Genomic DNA, 20,221 nt, shown 5'->3' on the forward strand with positions numbered 1-20,221 from the left:
TGAACTCTTGCGCCAAAGCAAAGCTCTTTGTGAAGGCATTTCCTGAAATATAATTCTCATGGAAACTGAAAGCAACTGAACTTCTGCTCTAACTTGGCCATTTCTAGGAATTCGGCTGCTTTTCTCCGATTGCAAAGTGAAAATGTGATTGTTTTCTTTTAAAGAATTTAAAGAGCCAACTACAAAATTAAAGTCCACAGGCAATTAAACCACGTAACCCTGTGTTATATTTCTATCGTGTGTGTGCGATCTCTCTCTCTCTCTCTCTCTCTCTCTCTCTCTCTGCTTATGTATGTGTGTGTAAGTGTGCTGCTGTGTATGTATGCATGTTAATGTGTGTAAGTGTAGCCACGTGTGCGACACACTCATGTGGGAGTGCATTTCACCTTGTTTAAGGCAGGGTCCCTCTTCAGTTGCATTCTGTTTCCTAAGCTATGCTCGTGGCCCCACAAGTTTCTGAGAGGATCCTATGTGCTTCCCGTTTTGATGTTAGGAGTGCTGGGATGATAGATGCACAGTAGAGCATGTGACTTTTACATGGGTTCTGGGGATATGAACTCAGGTCCTCATGCTTACATGGCAAACACTTTACCTGCTAAGTCATATCTCTAGATGCCAGGGTACTTTCGAAGACTATTGTTCTACACTTTCTTCTACAGGGACAATCTGTAGTTCCTAGTCTAGAAAATCTCCATGGTGTGGACAGCGTCACTGGCTGGGAACTTGGCCAAATGCTTGGAGCCATCACTACGTCTGCTCACTGTCAACTGTGCCCCTGTCCTCCATAGGGCTTCCAAAGTCAGGGTGGCCGCTCTTTTTAGTTGTTGATGTCCTAACATAGCATTCCCATTGCCTATCACAGAATAGCTATTGGTAAAACAGGATAACAAAAGCAAAACCAGAAGCTTGATATTTTAAAACATGATCTGACAATTCTTGATAAAGAGGGTTTGTGCTTGTGTTTATAGAATCTCTTGCATACATATAATCATGGGACAGGGGCAGGGGGTGACAGATGATTATATATACTGGTGAAACCTAAACCAAAATCCCATCAGATAATATATTCTTGCTCTTCAAAGCACAATAAGATAGAGAAGGGTGAGAGAATAAGGCAATGGAGAGAAAGGAGCCAGGTGGAAGGGGAAGGGCAGAGGAGTGAGAGTCCACAGGTCCCCTCAAAATGTGATAGTGAAGGTCTTAACAACAGCCACCATTCTAGACCTTCAGCTGAATTCCTGTACTTGCCTGTGAGTTTTGGAGTTTTCCATTTGGGAGTGGGGCTTCCATAAAGTGCTTAGTCCGACTCTTTCTCAGGTTAAGTTAGTGTCCCCAAGCCAAGGGGCTACCACACTCATGAAGACAGCAACAATTCCGCTGACATTGCACAACTCAATCTGCGGTTGGACTGTATCTGATTCTACCTCTGAGTTCACTCAAGCACCATAGGAAAACAAAATGTGTCATCAATCTGACTTTTCATTTTGAGGTCATGTACTCTGAGACTACACATTCGAGTTAGAGATTACTCTCTCTTGGGAAGTGAATGATTCCACGGGAAAGGAGTCTATTAAAGGAATCCCATAGAATGGAATCTTTGGAAGGTGAGTGGACATCTATCTCAGAAATTCTGGACTCTGTTTGTAGCTGCATTGACCTTATAGATAAGCACAGGGTAAAACTGACAGCTGAAAAAAATAAGTTTCTTACCAGAGTCTTTGTGTTCCACTGGAAATCCCTAGAGACTCAGCTCCTGGCGTCCCAGGACTGTGGTGAGCACCGGTATAGGAGGATGAGCTGATGCTGACACCCTATGGAATGTTGTGAGTGTTCTATAAATAAGGAAAAAACAAGATGAGAAATAAAAAAAACCAAAACCAAAAACGACTGACATTAGTACTAATAAGCAAATATAATTATTTTAATAGCTGCAAGAAAATAATAAACACACACATAACCTATGTGAAACATATAACCAAGTGCAGATAGAATATTGATAACATATATGTATATGACATAGATTGTCATTTTGTCATAACAAGAAAAAAGACACAAAATAGCCAAGATATGAAGTTTGCTTTATTCCCCAACTATATCTTCACTACACGTCTGCTAAATGAAAAGGAGGCAGACAAGTCTCACATAATCACACTGAATAATGCTGGTCTAGTCACTAGATGGAACTCAGTGTATGATGCTTGCAGTGGGCTTATTTGTTTTCATTGAAGGGGCAAAGCAGAGGCAGTAGATACTGAACACGGACATGAGGGGGATCCCCTGGCATGCTGTCTTTTTATTTTATTTCTGATAGTGTGTTAAGAAAATTCATGAAGTTGTACACTTGTAAAATGTGTACATTGGATATAGTTGTATTTGACAACTTTACTCAATACTTACTCCATAATAAATGTTATAAAATTTCCAGAACTGTATCTAGACAATTATGCAAGAATTCTAGATGACTTAAAAAGAGTCAAGAAATAGACAGGCCTATCTAGAAAAATTGCTTATAAAATTTATTTATTTTTAATATGACATTTCTATGCACATTCATCTTCACTTTTAATGCAATAGCAAACAAAACTCCGACGACTATTTCAGAGAAAATTAATCAGCTTATAAAATCCACAGGCATCAACTTGATATAAGCTAAAATCATCTGAAAGGCGAGACTCTCAAATGAGAAAATGTTTCCAAAAGATGGGGCTGTAGGTAAGCCTGTAGCGTATTTTCTCCCAGCCCATTATGGGTGGGGCCATCCCTGGGGGGGTGGTCCTGGGTTCTAAAAGAAAGCAGGCTAAACAAGCCTTTAGGAAAAGCTGGTAGGTAACACCCCTCCATGGCCTCTACATCAGAAACCTGCCTCCGGGGTCCTGTCCTTTTTGAGTTCCTACCTTGACTTCCTCAATGAACTGTGCCTTTGGATATGAAAGTCACATAAATCTTTTCTTCCTCAACTTGCAGTTTGTTCATGGTATTTCATCACAGCAATAGAAACCCTAACCCCAACAACAGGGGAAAACAAAACATCACAAATTCTATTAGTGATTTCAAACCGGAACCAAGACTAGAGGAACTAATACAGGATAATGTGGTTGTGAGCATAATGGGATAAATACACACGTGCAGACTCAACGTACGTGGTGATTCAAGGCATTGCAGCTAAAAGGGAAGGATGCTCTTGTCAGTAAGGAAGTTGGGTCATTTGCATTTGCATTCAAGAGTGACAAAATTTAGCTTACTACTACTGGCATTCAGAGAAATCGATTAAGAGGACTGTAGATTTTTAAAACTGTGAATGAGAAAGTATTTTCAGAAATGGTTGACATTAGTTTCAGGTCTTTCATAATGGAAAATAGGAGAGAAAAGCACTAGATATCAACAAAGAACCCATTGGTTTAGTCAGATTAGCACTAAAACCTCCTATTCATCCTAAGACACAACGAGAGAATGAAAAGGCACACTGCAGTTTTTAGTGTACACACATCTCATATTAAGGACATGAGTTGAATTAATCTGTAAGTGAAGTTTAAAACTTTATAACATAAAAACATCAAGTGTCTTGATTGCACATATCCTAAAAAGCAATGACAAGGAAAGGGGTTTTCATTTCTCTAACTATAATTCATTCTCAAAAAACCAAAACAAACCCTACAATTAAAACCATGAATTCCTCCGAGTGATAACAATGTAGAATTCTGGCATTTCAATGGTGATATTTGATGCACCGTGAATTCCCATTCATTGCTGCAGGAACCCAGACTTGGGAAATCACATTGCAGAATGATTTATAACATCTTCCATAATGTGGACAAATTCACACTATCTGACCATTTTATTCTATTCCTGGGTATATATGCAGAATATTTTACTGCACCTTCAAACTTGAAGGATTCTAAAATAAAAGGTTGAACAGACTAAGCCAACCATTAAATGGAACATCGTATGTAAAGTAAGTTATAAAACTACAAAACCCAGACTATAGCCACCCACAGTGTTAGATGTCAGATGGTTCTTGATTAGTCATCTGTTATTTCCCAACCCCCTTTCCAAAGCATCCAGGCTTGAACCAATGGCACTTTTGATATCACAGTTTCTTAAGCTCATCAGAATCTAGGTCTGGCTTAGTGTGTCCTCTGATCCAGTGTCTCTCACAGGCTAGATTCAAGATTCCAGCTTGGGGCTGTCATCATCTCCTGGATCAAGCCAACTTTGGGATTTAACATCTCTGTCTGTTGCTGGGAGGAAGGTCCACACCCCATGCAGATATTTAGGGACTTTCACTGCTGCGCCTGCTTGACAGACAGCTTGGTCTCTAACCTGGAAAGCATGACTTGCTCTTGTTCTACCCCACCTCCCGCTTCTGGTTCCCTGCTGAGAACTGCTGTCTCCCCCCCCCCCCCCACCTCCCTTTCCCCTTTGCTTTTTTCTTTGAACTCCAATAAAATGGTCTTGAACTTTCCTTTTAAGCCTGGTTTTATTTCTTTTGTATATGGTATTTTAGAACTCACAAAAGAGACCCTGTGACTCTGGGTCAACCTACTACCAACAATACAAATTTTATCCTAAGTGCATGCAGATACAATTGCAAGAAATTAGTCCTCAAGTAGTAAGTGCGATTTGCGCTCAAAAAGTACCGGCCTCGAAACCAGGTATAACATCACTCTAATTTAAAAGGAACAAAATGAACCATGCTCCCAATATTTAAGAAAGATGTCAATTCTGAAAGAGAAATTTCTGCTTCAGCAACAATGGGCAACATCTGGGAAATCAGTTCAATGTATCCACACCTTTCACGGGACAATGCAGTTAAAGGAAATCGTCTTTAACTGAATGGTCTGAGCTTGGGTAGTTTCAGTTTCCTTTCAGGATTGTGAACTAACCATGTTAGTTTTTTCTTTATATTTCATAAGTTCTCTGCTAGAGAGCTGGGGGAAGAAAGGGAATTCCCAGAACTGGCCAGTATTTAAGAGAAAAAAGCACAGCTAAAAACAGACAACAGGTTTGCACTCTGGCAAAGTCCTCTTTGAAGCTGCTTTCTTCCCAGCTCTTGCTCTGACTTGGCTCCTCAGTTTTTGTTAAGGTAAGATTGGACATGCATGAGAGGGCAGAGACTGTTATGGTTTAGTTTTTAAAATATTCTCTCCAGGATGGAATGCATCTTAGCCTGGGATGCTGGATCAGCCCTAAGGAAGACTAAGTCACAGTGTTATCAGACAAACAATTGTTCACCTGTCAGTCAGAGGGTTTACTCAGTGTCACATTTGCTTCCTGATGATGAGAGGCAGCCTGGGTAGGGACTAAACTGAAGCCTAGAAATGCCTTCCAGCTGTTTTTCTTTCATCGCTTCGTTATAACTTCTTGGCATCCACAACCACTGCTTAAATTCCTCTGCCTTTAAGACCTGCTGCAGGACCAAGCCCCTCCTGCTGTATCAAGGCTTAGCAAGGTGTCCCAGCACAGGGAATGGGCTCTAAAAAGGTAGTTCATGCCCCTGGGATAGGTTCTGGTGCCACTATCAGGGCCCCCTCCCCAAAAGATCAAGTCACATGACAGAGAAGAGGAAGTGCGAGGAACTGGGTGGGGTTGGTATGTAAAAATCAAAAATAAATTTTAAAAAATTAATGAAAGTTGAAAGGGCTAGAAAATTAACATAGCTAAAAAATAAAAATGGGATCAAAGCATCCCCCCCCCAAAAAAAACCCCTGATGCAGCAGCCCCTTCAGTCTGTGACCTGGGGGATTCTTAGAACAGCAGGCAACTGTTTCTTGGCACGAGGAAGAACAAAGGTTGAGTTGCAATGTCAATATCTAAGATGCTGAAGACAAAACAAAAATGCAAGACAAAGAAAAGGTGAAACTCCAAGGCACAGCAGGAGACACTCCCTGACACTGCAGTTGGCTTTCAGCTTTGCTGTGGTCTCTTGAAGTTTCCAGGCGCTTTTTTCCTTGGCAGTCACTCGCTTTTTAACCTCTTTTGCGCTCAGTTTTGTCCTGCGAACCTGAGCTAAAACTACAAGGACCTGTTTTCTTCCAGAGGTTTGTCCCCAGAACTCCTCAGCATTTTCTCTCAGATTTCATAGTAGTTTTCTTCTCTGTAGTCACCCCCCCCCCACACACTCTCACACACACAAACTCTCTCTCTCTCTCTCTCTCTCTCTCTCTCTCTCTCTCTCTCACACACACACACACACACACACACACACTCCCCACTGTGCAGCTGTCCATAGAGCTAAGAAGAGCATCAGGTCCCCTGGCACCGGTGTTATAGGTAGTTGAGTCACTTGATGTGGGTTCAACCAAACCCAGGTGTTCTACTTCGGGTGCGTTTAACCACTGATCCACCACTCCAGCCAGCTCTCTACTGATACAAATGCATATAGATTTGTTTGCTTCTGACTTGTAGGAAGCATACTGCAGTAAAACCATTAAGGATTCTATTCAGACACTGTTTGGTGCTAACACGTAAAATACTATTACTAGAAACACACAGTACTAATGCTCTTTATAAAGGCTGAACATTCAATTAAGTTAGTTTCTTCCTCCATTACTGACATCATCCAAAATTACAAGGGCCTCTAAACCTCCATATCACGTGCAGATGTGATCTTTCTTGTCTTGGCTAATTGTAGATCATCACTGAAAGCTACATCTATATAGTCTGCAAAAAAATTATTTTAATTCCTGCTGTGTATAGATAAGGCAACTACTGATAGAGGGTAGCAATATCACACTAGAGATGGGTTAGAATGGGCAAGCACTTGGCATTAGATTCTCAGTTCACTAAGATAAGGCTGTTTTCTGGCATGGGCTTGCACTAGGTACTTCCTAATGCTCATGGCTTGACATTTGCCATCTGTGGTGAATCTGCCACTGTCTGCTCGTAGCAAAACAGTTTCTGTTTCAGTTTCATAGCCACAGGCATGATATACCCTGCCCTGGCTCTGAGCATGAGGAGAAAATGTGTCTTTATGACCATTAAATACAATCGCAAAATAACCCATCCTTGTTTATGGCCTGCGGGTGCAACTAATTCAGAGGTTTTCTTGTTACTGTTTTGTAATGAAAAATGAATTCAATGAAGATCATGGCTTTTTAGCTTCTCTATTAAATAGTCAATACTAAAATGGAAGATAGCTGTCTCTCTGATAAATGCGACCAAAAAGCATGTGTTACCTTTATAATTCAGCTTAAACTATTTTATTAGACAGTTGTCAGCATACCAGTAAGGTCTTTTCAATCATTTTGCTGATTACAAAATGATCATGCTTTGAAGTTTAGGATTAATAAAGGACATTCATATCTATGTAAAAATGTTTTTGAAAGTACCACTTTAATAAGTAAACATGTATAATGTCTTTGAAAATGATATATGTTAGAATTATGGCTTGGTGGCAAGGAAGTGGCGCAGTTTGGTCATATAGCTCAGTAAGAGAGTGCACGACATGTCACAGTCAAACAATCTAAGGATACCAGTAGGTACACGCCAGGAAACATTAGCAAGCTGGCAGCCAATGGAATGTGCTAGACCCAAACTGTTAGTAGGTAGGCTAACAATATGGGTTTCCCGAGTCTAACAAGAACTTAAGAGTCTGTAGTATATGCTATTATAGATCTGTGAACAGGCAGGAGCTATTGTACTTTGCTACTTATTTTTAGTTCTTAGTTTTTAGTTTTCAATATCTCAGAAACTCAGGCAATGCTTTCAGATCATTTATTCCAGGATTCAGTGGGTAAAATGCCTTTCTTTAAATACTAGGAATTTCAGGTCATCCTGTTTCTTCTCCAGCAGACAAAGAAAGATTTTAGACATGGCTCCAGAGATCCACATGCCAGAACCCATGTGCCTCATTGAGAACAATGAGGAACAGCTAGTGGCCAACCAGGAAGCTCTAAAGATTCTGTCTGCCATCACACAGCCGGTGGTAGTGGTGGCCATCGTGGGCCTTTACCGTACAGGCAAATCCTACCTGATGAACAAGCTGGCTGGGAAGGAGAAAGGTGAGCAACACCAACAATGCTTGCTGAGTCCCCTCTATCCACCCATACTTTGAGCATCCAGCCTAGGGTGTGAGGAGAGAACCTTGGGGACCCGTCTAGATTCTGTGTTTGTGCCACAGCCACTGTTAGCATCTTTTGGTAGCTAAAGGGAAGCTCCCTGTCTGTGACTTAGCATGTGTTTATTCCTCAACATCTTCCCAGAAAAAGTAAAATATATTACCTTTATAAGAACTAAGACATCAATGAAATAAATTCAACAAAATAAATCAAATGAAATAAAATCAAACTCTTAAGTTTTTAGAAGCATAAGATTATATTTTTAAAATAGCATCAGATGTCAACTTTAAGTGATTAATACTCTTTGCCCATTCCTTTACTTCTAATTATATCATCATTTGTCTGTTCTTCTGTCTTGCCGATTTGCTTCTCTTGCATCCTAGCTTAAATTTTCAAGGGAATTCCTGAATTCCAGATGCCCTCTTTGTTATCTTTTTGTTTTTTGAGACAGGGTTTCTCTGTAGTTTTGGAGCCTGTACTGGAACTAGCTTTTGTAGACCAGGCTGGCCTCGAACTCACAGAGATCAGCCTGCCTCTGTTTCCTGAGTGCTGGAATTGAAGGTATGCACCACCACCACCTGACTCCCAGATGCCCTCTTACATCAATTCCACTCCCTTTGCCTCTCAGGCTTTTCTGTTGGATCCACTGTGCAGTCTCACACCAAGGGAATCTGGATGTGGTGTGTGCCTCACCCCCAGAAGCCAGACCACACCCTAGTTCTGCTTGACACTGAGGGCCTGGGAGATGTTGAGAAGGTAAGGAGAGAGGATTCTGTTTGGATTAGGTTTATCTTCCCAGGTCTCTAAATACTCTTAGTACAGGAATTTCTCTTCTCACTACCCATAAAATGGGCATTTCCAGTTGACCTGAGTGCACTTTTGCCCTTTATTTTTAATAGGCAGAGCCTGGATGCATTGAGTGAGAAAATACCTTCCTAAGGCAGAGTCCATACTGAGAGTACTATCGTGATGATAAACTAAGTACTTCCTAAGTACTGAAGCATAGTGGAATTTAAATCACGGCTTCAAACCCAGTCCTACAGAGAATGTGGACTAATAGTTGACTACTGGTTAGATCAAGTTGCTAAACCATGACTGTACCTGTAGTTCCATGGTTTTGACAAAAAAGATGTTTCTCCAAATGTTTTTCTGTTTGTCTTTCCCAACTAATTATGTGAACAGTGGACACCCTGGCATTTTCTAGTTGTACACTGGTAAGCATTTAATACACCACTCACCATAAATAAAACACTTCAGTCTAAAGCACAGCACTTTTTCCTAAATGTTGCCATTCTTATTGACTTCAAGTTTCCAATGCAGAGTTGAATTTGGACCTGGGGAGATATGCCTTTTAACCAGTATGAGCTGGTTCTTGGGTATTACTAGACCTTTCTCTTAAATGTCCACTGTGAAAAAGTTTTTGTTTTTGCTTTTTCTTCATTTTAAAATTTCTGTTTTGTCAAGATTCACAGATGATAAGCCATAATTTGAACTTGATTTACTCAATCTGCAGCATAGGAAAAGTTATTATAAACCCATTCTTCAACATGGTCTTGGAGTGAGATAAGATTGTTAATGAGACCACCTTATGGGTAGTAATAAGTAATGCAGATATATGTATCATGCATATAAGGCAGTTCTGTTTTGCCCCTGTAAAACTTTACTTTTAAGTACTCTGGTTGCCCTACTAACTTGCTCATTTTGCAACCATCTAAGCGTCATTAGAGGAAAGACTAGTGAGTTAGCAAAGAATGATAAATCAGTAGTATAAAATTACCAATGGGAAAGCATGCAAATTATTTTTCTTTGTTTAATATCTTTATATTAACATTTTATTTTTAGTGATATTCACCCAAGAATGTCCCGATGTATGACTCCAATTTCTTCTGTTCTAGATTAATGAAAACAATGATACTCAGATCTTCGCACTGGCAATCCTTCTCAGTAGCACCATTGTATACAACACCATGAACAAAATTGATCAGGGGGCTATCGACCTACTGCAGTATCCTTTGTGGTCCAGGGCAGTCCTACAGTGGAGAAAACACACCATCTATTTACCTATGAGACTTTTTGGACTCATAGCAGTTAAAACAAAGGGGCAATGGTGATGCCTCAGTCAGAGAAATGTTTGTCACGCGAGAATGAGGACAGGAGTTTGGATCCATAACATCTATGTAAAAATCCAGGCATGGAGTCAGGTAGTGGTGCTGCACTCCTTTAATCCCCACACTTGGGAGACAGAGGCAGGCGGTTCTCTGTAAATTCGAGGTCAGCCTGGTCTACAAGAGCTAGTTCCAAACTACAGAGACACCGTATCTCAAATAAATAAACAATAAATAAATAAATAAACAAACAAATAAATAAACAAACAAGCAAACAAATAAATAATAAAAGAGCCAGGCGTGGCAGTGTGTACCTGTCACTCCAAGGCCGGGAATAGGTGCGGGGAGTCTAAGACAGGAGGGCTCCTGGGGCTTCCTAGTCAGCTGTAGAGCCAATCAGGTAGTCTCACATTCAGTAAGAGACTGTCTCAAAACACAAGGTGGAGAGAACTAGAAGAAGATATCCAGTACCAACGTCTGGCCTCAATAGATATGCACATCTGCACACACAGAACTGCATGTGTACACACACACACACACACCAGTTTTTTTAGGTCACCCACAAGCTCGCAAATCATGACAGGAGATTTCTTATTAGTTTTGGATTCTCAGGATAGCTCAAACATGTTTCTGGCTAGCTCTTTTAACCTGAATGAACCTGTTTCTCTTTATCTACCTTTTGCCTTGGGGCTTTTTACCTTTCTTACTTCTGTATAGTGTACTTTCAGTGGTTCTCACGTCTGCTGCCTGGCATCTGCTTGGCTTCTTGTCCCAGGTGTGTCCTTCATTCTCTCTTCCTTCTTCTCTCTTATTTTTCCTTTCTTCCGTCTGGATTTCTCCTCCTAATTTTTCCTCTCTGCCAGAAAGCCCCACCTATCCCTTTCCTGCCTAGCTATTGGCCATTAGGTTTCTTATCGAGCCAATAGGGTACCTTAGACAGACAAGATGAAACAGAAGCAACACTTCTGTACGTAATTAAACAAATGCAACATAAACAAAAGTAGAACAGCTCCACACAATTAAAGCAATAGTCTACATCACAAACAAATGTAACACACCTTTACATAGTTAAAATAATATTCTATCACACACACACACACACACACACACATAAAAATATCATACAGAGTAGAAACACAAGGAAAAGAGCCCTCGAGTATGTTACTAATGCAGTGTTAATTCAGTTAAGTGCAGAAGGGAGCAAAAGAAGTTTAAGGAAGCATTAGATACAGTCCCACTTTTGCCAATTTCCTCAATCGTTCTCAGCAATGTGACAGAAATGACAGATCTTCTCCGGACAAGAAACTCCTCTGACCTTAATGAAAGTGAAGAACCGGCTGGCATGAGCTTCTTTCCAGACTTGGTGTGGACTCTGAGAGATTTCTACCTGAGTCTGGAAACAGATGGGCATGCCATCACATCAGATGAGTATCTGGAGAAGTCGCTGAAGCTGAAGCAAGGTAACAGAGCTTCAGTCTGGGAAAAAGAAAGAAAAGTACCCAGGAACTTGTTTTAAATGGTCAACTAAGTATATAATTTCCCATATTTACCCACCTAACCCTTTCACAAAACTCTATTAGTCTCCAGTTATTGAACAAATTTCTCTAATTGTTTTGCTTTCCTTTCCTAGTTAGTCTTTATTCTTTATGTTTAATGCAGCATCAGGAGAAAGGATATTTATTTAAATTGAATAGATTAAAGTTATAAATTATATTCTATGTTAAATCCTTTATTTCCTTCTTCAGGTAGTGATGAAAGAACTGAAATATTCAATCTGCCGCGACTATGCATACAGAAGTTCTTCCCAGTGAAGAAATGCTTTGTTTTTGATTCCCCCACTAAGAGAAATAAGCTTTCCCGGCTTCAAACACTCAAAAGTGATGAGCTGAGTCCTGAATTTGTGCAGGAGTTGTCAGAATTCTGTTCTCACATCTTCATACATTCGAAGACCAAGTCTCTCCCAGGAGGCATCCAAGTCAATGGACCTTGTGAGTACTTTTTAAAAGGACTTTATGTCAACTCATAAAGAATGGAGGACACATAGAGTTTTTTTTTTGTTGATGATTGACAAATGGGCCAGTCATTGCTGGGAAGGAAATCCAATGTACCACAGATACCAAGCTTACCTCTAGTGTTGTTTTAGTAAAAGCTCAAAGTTGCATCATATAAAATCCTAAGAATGATGACATCAATTATAGAAGTTTTACCTATTTATCTTGAAACAGATTAACTCATGTGTGTTGACAAAATTTCTATAATATATTAATTATATTTTTATTATGTGACATAGCATTTGATACGCATGAGATAAGATAAAATAAGGTAAGATAAATACATACATGTTCCCTGTAGAAACAGAATTTTTCTGTTGCAAAAATTCTACAGATGTTGAACGTAATCCCATATTGTTTATAATCTTGAAAGGTGTCTATACACACTATTTAATGTAGTTGATATTAAGAACCCCATGTTTTAGAACTTGGCAAATACTTCAAATATTGTGAAAGGAAATACTTTCATGCAGAAGCTGACAAGGAAGAAAAACACAGGAGTTTTGATGAAGAATAAGGTTTAAGATTGCTGAATCCTATTTACAGAGGAAAGTAACTCATACCACCCTAACCGTTATAAAAATAAAGCAAAAAAGGAAAAAAATAAATAGAATAGAAAACTGAGAAAAAAAGAGAAAAAAGCATAGGAAGTTTAAAGTATCAAAAATCTAAAGCATGTTAATGAGATGAGTGTTCATGACTTTTATATGATCATCTTATTTCTCTGTGGAGAAGGGTAAAATACAGATCATCACATATGTCTTAAGAATTCCTCTGTTTTCTTCTTTCAACAAAGATTTGACTAGGTTTTTGTTATTTTTATATGCTTTTCCTCAAAGAAATAACTACTTGTCATCTTCATCTTATAATTCTTCAAAAGAACTTCTCTGGGCCACTTGAATTTCTATGTAGAATGCTGAAGAACTGCAAGCAATACATAATTAGCATTCTCAGAATGATTCCATATTAATCTTAGACCTTTTCTGCAAATGATACAAACATCCCTTCCTTCTCTGAAGGTCTAGAAAGCTTGGTGCTGACCTACGTCGATGCCATCAATAGTGGTGCTCTGCCCTGCATAGAGAATGCAGTGGTAGCCTTGGCCCGGAGAGAGAACTCAGCTGCAGTGCAAAAGGCTGTCACCCACTATGACCAGCAGATGAGCCAGAGGGTGAAGCTGCCAACGGAGACCCTCCAGGAGCTGCTGGACCTGCACAGGACCTGCGGGGACGAAGCCATGGACATCTTCAGGAAGCATTCTCTCAAGGATGAGGGCCAATGTTTCCAGCAGGAGTTGGAGGTCATTACTTTCTGTATTTGTTTGTAGATATCAGAGTCAACAGAAGGCAAGAATACTCTACAACTGGAAAATAGGATTAATTAGAAAAAAAATCAGTTTCCACTAGATGGGAAAGAAATGACAGTCACTTGTGTGGCTTTGATGTGAGTTAATTTGCAAAATAGGAAAGTCTAAAAGAATATGGCCCCAAGGATCCTGACATTTTCAAAACACACACACACACACACAAATACACAAATACACACACACACACACACACACTCCATAAAAAAACCTTGAATTTCTTTTCCCTCAATGAAAATAATCATTAACAATGCATTTACTTTTTAATTGGTCAAGTAGATAGAATTGCTTTGGCATTTACTAAGATACAGTGAAAGTAGGGTTAATAGAATAAGCAGATAGTGCAGCTAGTGACTCAATTTTATACACCTAGAAGTCGAAAACTCTGAAAGAAACATAATTAAACAGTTGGTTACATTTAAAATTATGGTGCAAGTGAGAGCTCTGAAACCATAAAATCACATCTAAAATAGAAATAGCATCTTGAGAAAAGAGTTTCAAGTAACCTCAATTAAATTCTGTAAAACACACACACACGCGCACACGCGTGCATGCGCGTGCACACAAACACACACACACAAACACACACACACACACACACAGAGAGAGAGAGAGAGAGAGAGAGAGAGAGAGAGAGAGAGAGAGAGAGACTTCCTGAGAATAAGAAGGGTTGCAGGCAGTAGATGGAGAAGAAAAAATGAGAAAAGATTGTGGGGTAAATAAGAGTAAACCTCACTACATAAATGTAGGAAAATATCAAGATGAATAGATTAAAGATACAAACATGCTGGGCAGTGGTGGTATGTGCCTTTAATCACAGCACTAAGGAGGCAGAGGTAGGACTATCTCTGTGAGTTCAAGGCTAACCTAGTCTATAGAGCTAGTTCTAGGATAGCCAGGGCTTCACACAGAAATCCTGTTACCAAAAAAAAAAAAAAAAAAAAAAAAAAAAAAAAACCCAAACCAAACAAAACCAAATGAAACAAAAAAAAACAAAAATAAGAGTTCTTTCTCACTGTTCCTTAAGAAACAACTTAATAAATCTGCTGTTAGAAAGGAAAACTGCCAAGTAAACATAACTTCTCATAAAATATTTTCTAGCAAATTTTCCAGCTTTGATAAGGATATAATCTTACACATGTTTGTCTAAGTTTCTAAGGAAATTAAATGCAGATTCTTTTGAAAAACAATTCCCAGGAGCACTGAAGTATACCTAACATTTTCATGTTTTTCCCCCTTTTAAAGACCCTACTAAGTGGAAAGCAGAATGAGATCTGTAAGAAGAACAAGGAAGCCTCTACAGACCACTGCTCAACCCTACTTCAGAGTATTTTTAAGCCTCTGGAGCAAGAAGTGGCACAGGGGATCTATGCTAAACCAGGAGGCCACAGTCTTTTCCTTCAGAAGATGGAACAGCTGAAGGCACAGTATCGTCAGAAGCCAGGGAAGGGAACACAGGTATCCTTCATTCCCAGTACAGGTGCAGTGATGTACTCTCTGTCTCTGTCCATGAGTTACTCTGCTTTTGGGTGAAATGTACTTGGCTTCGGTGTTCTAGCAGAGAACGTCTACTCAATGGCAGCTGTAGAAGAAAGCAAACCCATCACTGTCGTCACTAGACTTCAGCTGTAGTCATCAGCGTTTATGAACATCAGTGGGGCTGGTTAGGATTACACAAGTCAGAATCTCAATAAGTGAAGCCAATTTAGGGAAAGCCAATAATTGACTGGCTGAAAAGGTTTTTATTTCAAGTATAGATACATGCCAGAGTTCAAATGACGTCATCCATTTTCCTTCTATTTATTTCTTTCCAACCCCTGCTTCATTTTCCTGACTGTTAACTTCATTTTCAAGCAATCTCCCTCGCCCCTGCCAAAAAAATTCAACCAACCAACCAAACAATCAAAACAAAAACAAAACAAAACAAAAAATCCAGAAGTCTCTGACATAGCCCTAGTTTAGCTTGCCTTTAGAGACTTACATCTCAGAGGAGGGCAAGCATATCTTGCAGCACCCACGTTAGTTTTTAAAACACCCACGTTTCAGAGTTTAGCCACCTATAGGTAAGTTTGTTAGGTGTAGCATTCCTGGGTGCTCTGATTGGCAAAGGCAACATCATTTCCGTGACTGAAGACTAATGGACACACCCATCGTGTACAGACTGAGCATCCCCTAGGAAAGAAAGATAGTGGGAAAAGAAAGAAAGACATTTTCTGGTTTGCAAATTAGCATTTCCTAGTTCTAACAGCATGTTTTGGGGTTCCCAGGCTGAGGAAGAGCTTCAGAAGTATTTGAAGACCAAAGAACAACTGAGCAATACAATTCTACAAACAGACCAGGCTCTCACAGCCAAGGAGATTGCGAGGAAAGGTGAGAAGGAAATGGAAGCAATGCATGGTGCACAGGAAGTTGAAAGTTAACGCAGTCTTTTAATGTCTCCTAACATTTGCAAGGAGAGGCCGCTGTTCTCACACCAAAGACTGTGACTGACTTTCTTTTCTCCTCAGCTGAACAAGAAAGAGCAGCAGCTGCCAGGGCTGAAGCACAGAGGTTGGAGGCAATTCGAATCCAGGAAAAACAAAGGAGAGCAGAGCAGGAGAGACTGCATCAAGAGAAACTGAGGCAAATGGAGATTGACAAAGCAAACTTCCAGGCAGAGCAAGAGAGGATCAGGGCAGAGAAGATCAAGGTACTTGTTGAACTGTTTCCTCTTGGATGTTACTCAGCTACTCAGTCTCCCATCTGTCAAGGTGACAGCATGATGGCCCAAGGGGAAAGGTAGTCTTATGGGGACAGCTCAGGGCAGAGACTCTGAAGTCAGACTGCTGGATGTCAATCCCAAGTCTCACCTTTTACTAAATGTGTGTTTATGCAATTTGCCTCTTCTTTCTATACTTTAGTGCAGCATAGAGGCAGGAATATGTATTTTACAAGGTTATAATCAATGCTTTAGTATTTGTGTTTAGAATGATGTTTGGCATAGAGTATAAAAAATATTAAATAAGAACGGAGGCATTTCTTAATTAGCTACCTCTTCTGTTTGTTACTTGCTTTGGGCAATCATGTGTCTTGATCATGTTATTATTTTTACATGAGGTTCATGTTCTGTGTCTTTATTCCTGTCTTCCCTTGGTCACTTCTGGTTCCGTTGTTCTTTAACTTGTAGTTTGTCTCTTCAGTTTTTTAAAAAATATTTATTTATTTATTATGTATACAATATTTTGTCTGTGTGTATGCCTGAAGGCCAGAGAGGGAGCCAGACCTCATTACAGATGGTTGTGAGCCACCATGTGGTTGCTGGGAATTGAACTCAGGACCTTTGGAAGAGCAGGCAATGCTCTTAACCACTGAGCCATCTCTCCAGCCCCCTGTCTCTTCAGTTTTACCAGCACTCAAGAAGCAGTAGTCATTGTTTAACACATACACAGCCTTTAGATTGCCATGAAGCAATCTCTAGTCACCATGAAGCAGAACTACTGTGTCCCCAGCTCTCAAGTGAATTAAGTGAATTTCCACAAGAATAACCCAAATGCTGGCATCACACAGGCTTACAAATGGGATCTCAAACATAGTTGGTTCTGCAGAGATAGTATGACACTCCTAGTCACCACTCATAAAACTGTCCCTACCCGTCCCCTGACTTACAAGTATATCTACAGGTATTAGCTTTATCAGGAGCTACTACTATTTATTTTTCATATTCCCTTGCTTTCATGAAAGGCAGAGAGGGCCATCACTCCTGTCAGTCAAAGTGTGGTGACAAGTATTCTACCTTTTAGATAGGACTCAGATGGTTGTGTTTGACACTCTGGATGGTACCTTGTCGCTCTGTGTACAGACTCTTTTTGTAGAAACTTATCTGACAATATTCAGTGTGTGAGAATTGAAGAGACTATGTAAGTGAGATTGCCAAGGTAATGTTTTGGTCTAAGGAAGAAGGTCATGTTGGGGTGGAATTCTAGGGACACTAACGTTTCAGAGACTGGGTCTGGAACTAGAGAAAAGGGTTGGAAAGTGATAGAAGTAGTTGCACAGATACTGATGAAGAGTTGTTCAGGGATTGTCTATTGCTACCGTACAGTAGTATAAGTATGGATGAACCAATGATTAATGAATGAGAAAAGAGTTGGGTGTCATTTATTTTTGTTGAACTCCATCAATTCTGTTTATTTCCTCTTAGAAAGAGACTGAGAGGATCAAGGCAGAACAAGAAGCTCAACTCAGAAAACTCAATCAACAGCTTCAAATCGCAAGAGAAATGGTCTATCACTCACGATCACATAACCAATGTATCTTAAGCTAACCACCAAAGGAAGGACTTCCTTTCCTTACTGCTTCTCATTGAAGACACAAAGGAGCAAGAGACTAAAGGACTTGAGACAACCCAGTAGTTATAAAACCCCAATGCTCCTGTCTAACTGTCATATTCGTCTTAAGGCATTTTACGTTGCCTACACAGTGTTAACTTGATCAATATCTTGGACTCACATGTGTATCTCTCCTGCTGGTGGACAGAAAGAAAGTACCAGTGAGAAATCAGAAACAATGCATATTTCTCACCTGGATAGAGTAGTAGTCTTTGGGCAGTGTGATTCCTCAGTACTGGAAGTTGGTCATTTGCATGTTCTCTTTCCTCTGTATTTCTTCTTTGGGAGCCGAATAACATAGTCAACCTTGTCACAGGCCCAGCTACCATGCCATTGACTTACAGATAAGATTTGTTTCTACTGATTGTCTTCTCTGCCGGCTGCACTTTTTTTTTTTTGGTTTTTCGAGACAGGGTTTCCCTGTAGTTTCTAGAGCCTGTCCTGGAACTAGCTCTTGTAGACCAGGCTGGCCTCGAACTCAGAGATCTGCCTGCCTCTGCCTCCCGAGTGCTGGGATTAAAGGCGTGCGCCACCACCGCCCGGCTGCACATTTTATCTTTTGTTATGTTCATTAAAGAAATTCTTCTTCACAATACAGTGTTTCTGATACACAGAATTGCCATTTGGCTCTGTCCATTTCAATAATTCTTCCTTACAGTCTACACCTGCCCATGCATATTGCCCACTTTTCACCGGATTCTTACATAGCAATTATACTGATTTTTAAAATCATTTTAGCAATTGAAACTTTTGAAATTTTAAATGATTTCTAATCATTCTAAGTCTGTCTTCTATTCACACATCTATTTGCTTGATCTCCTTAAAATATATAACTGTACTTGTTTTTTTTCTGTGTGTCTCACAATTCTTTTAATTAAATGCTGTGCTTTGTTGGTCGCATAGCTAAGACTTACAGATTTATGCTTGGAATGTGCATTTCCCTTTTCTGTTAAGATGCTTCTGACCATTGGCTCATTGTAGTTATTCAGATGTAAATAGACTTTAGTTTGTTCTAGTAGAATAGTTCTTGCCTGCATCCACCAAGAAGCCAACAGAGAGAGAAAGAAAAAAAATTGCTTATGTAAGTCTCATTCTGTTGCTCAATAAAATTGAATGTAAATGTAAAATGTGTTAAGTTGATCCTTCTGTATGCCTCAACTTAATATACTACAATTCTTGCTCATACTGAAATTCACATATAATAAGACAGAAAAGACAGAAACATCCTAGCAGGAGCAAGAAATGAAACTGAAATATAATGAAGCATTTTCACCGTTTACAAATATGATGGTGAGGGTTTTTTTTCACTTTAATTAAATGTTTACCTTTGAGCTTGAATTGTGACTATTTCGTTTAGAATAGGAACTTAAGTTAAACTAGTTCCAAGACGTTATAGTCCAGATAGACAGCTCAGAGTAAGTAGAGAAAACAATCTGCAAGAATATTCAACAAAATGAGTGATTACTTCTGGATGAGAGCATTAGGAATTTTTTATATATCGACTTCTCTGTCTCTGTTTCTTTCTCTCTCCTATTATCTATCTATCTATCAATCTATCTATCTATCTATCTATCTATCTATCTATCTATCTATCTATCTATCATCTATCTATCTATCTATCATCTATCTATCTATCTATCTATCTATCTATCTATCTATCTATCCCATTTTGATGAAAGGATTAAATTATGTTAACAACACCAGTAGTTTTTAAGGAATAGTGAGGGTGAAAATAAAAGAGAAGAAATGAACATAAATTATTAATTCCACACTGACTGTTGCATAAAAACAGAAGGAACCAACTTAGGTGACCGAATGATGGCATGCAGTTAGATGTTGCTGTTATGCCCAGATCATGGAGTTCCCCCCTTCAAAATAACCAACTAAAGGACTGAATTCTGCGTGTAAGAGCAAAAGTCTTTATTCTTACACAAGTTTGTAAACTTGGACTCTCTCTGTGCCTAATGTATTGGAGTGATTGGAGAACTCCATGCTCATTTAGGATTGGGTTTTTATAGTAGCAAAGGTAAGGGTGAGGGATTTCTAAGGTTCGGGACACCTGATTGGCTGACATTTGTCTTGGAGTGTTCTGGTGAAAAGCACTGGGTGTTTACTGACAGGTGATCCCATCTACAACGATTGGAACGTTAGGAATTTCCTTTGGGTGGTCTGTTCCTGGGTGGTGCCTGGGCAGTCTCAGTTTGTGGTCTTTCTTGGAACCAGGGTAAACTACTGAGACTCTTTTGAGCTTGTCATGGGTGGGTCCTACAGCTGTGTG

The 20,221-nt window shown here is 39.6% G+C and overlaps 1 protein-coding gene across 5 annotated transcripts; it reads left to right on the forward strand.

Annotated features, from left to right (window-relative positions):
- Positions 1-1,472: 1,472 nt before the first annotated feature.
- LOC119800873 (guanylate-binding protein 5-like) lies at positions 1,473-18,328 on the forward strand. Of its 5 annotated transcripts, none has more exons than XM_038311214.1 (11): positions 1,473-1,604; positions 7,789-8,000; positions 8,686-8,813; positions 9,953-10,062; positions 11,429-11,622; positions 11,908-12,150; positions 13,233-13,513; positions 14,822-15,034; positions 15,844-15,946; positions 16,084-16,265; positions 17,757-18,328. In XM_038311214.1, the coding sequence occupies exons 2-11, from the start codon at positions 7,811-7,813 to the stop codon at positions 17,877-17,879; spliced, it is 1,767 nt and encodes a 588-aa protein (XP_038167142.1). In that variant the 5' UTR covers positions 1,473-1,604; positions 7,789-7,810; the 3' UTR covers positions 17,880-18,328. The 5 variants fall into 5 exon arrangements, with proteins under 5 accessions (XP_038167142.1, XP_038167143.1, XP_038167141.1 ...); XM_038311215.1 differs by having other exon boundaries at positions 1,508-1,604; positions 7,792-8,000; XM_038311213.1 differs by lacking the exon at positions 1,473-1,604 and adding an exon at positions 4,948-5,083 and having other exon boundaries at positions 7,759-8,000.
- Positions 18,329-20,221: the final 1,893 nt, after the last annotated feature.

The sequence above is a fragment of the Arvicola amphibius genome, chromosome 14 (assembly GCF_903992535.2).
Source record: "Arvicola amphibius chromosome 14, mArvAmp1.2, whole genome shotgun sequence".
In the NCBI taxonomy this organism is placed as follows: domain Eukaryota; kingdom Metazoa; phylum Chordata; class Mammalia; order Rodentia; family Cricetidae; genus Arvicola; species Arvicola amphibius.

What these genes read in the sequence shown, in the direction of transcription:
- LOC119800873 (XM_038311214.1), top strand. Translation starts at nt 7,811, where the DNA reads ATGGCTCCAGAGATCCACATGCCAGAACCCATGTGCCTCATTGAGAAC. An exon ending in GGGGCTATCGACCTACTGCA is followed by an intron (nt 10,063 to 11,428) that starts GTATCCTTTGTG and finishes AATCGTTCTCAG; the next exon opens with CAATGTGACAGAAATGACAG. An exon ending in GTCGCTGAAGCTGAAGCAAG is followed by an intron (nt 11,623 to 11,907) that starts GTAACAGAGCTT and finishes TTCCTTCTTCAG; the next exon opens with GTAGTGATGAAAGAACTGAA.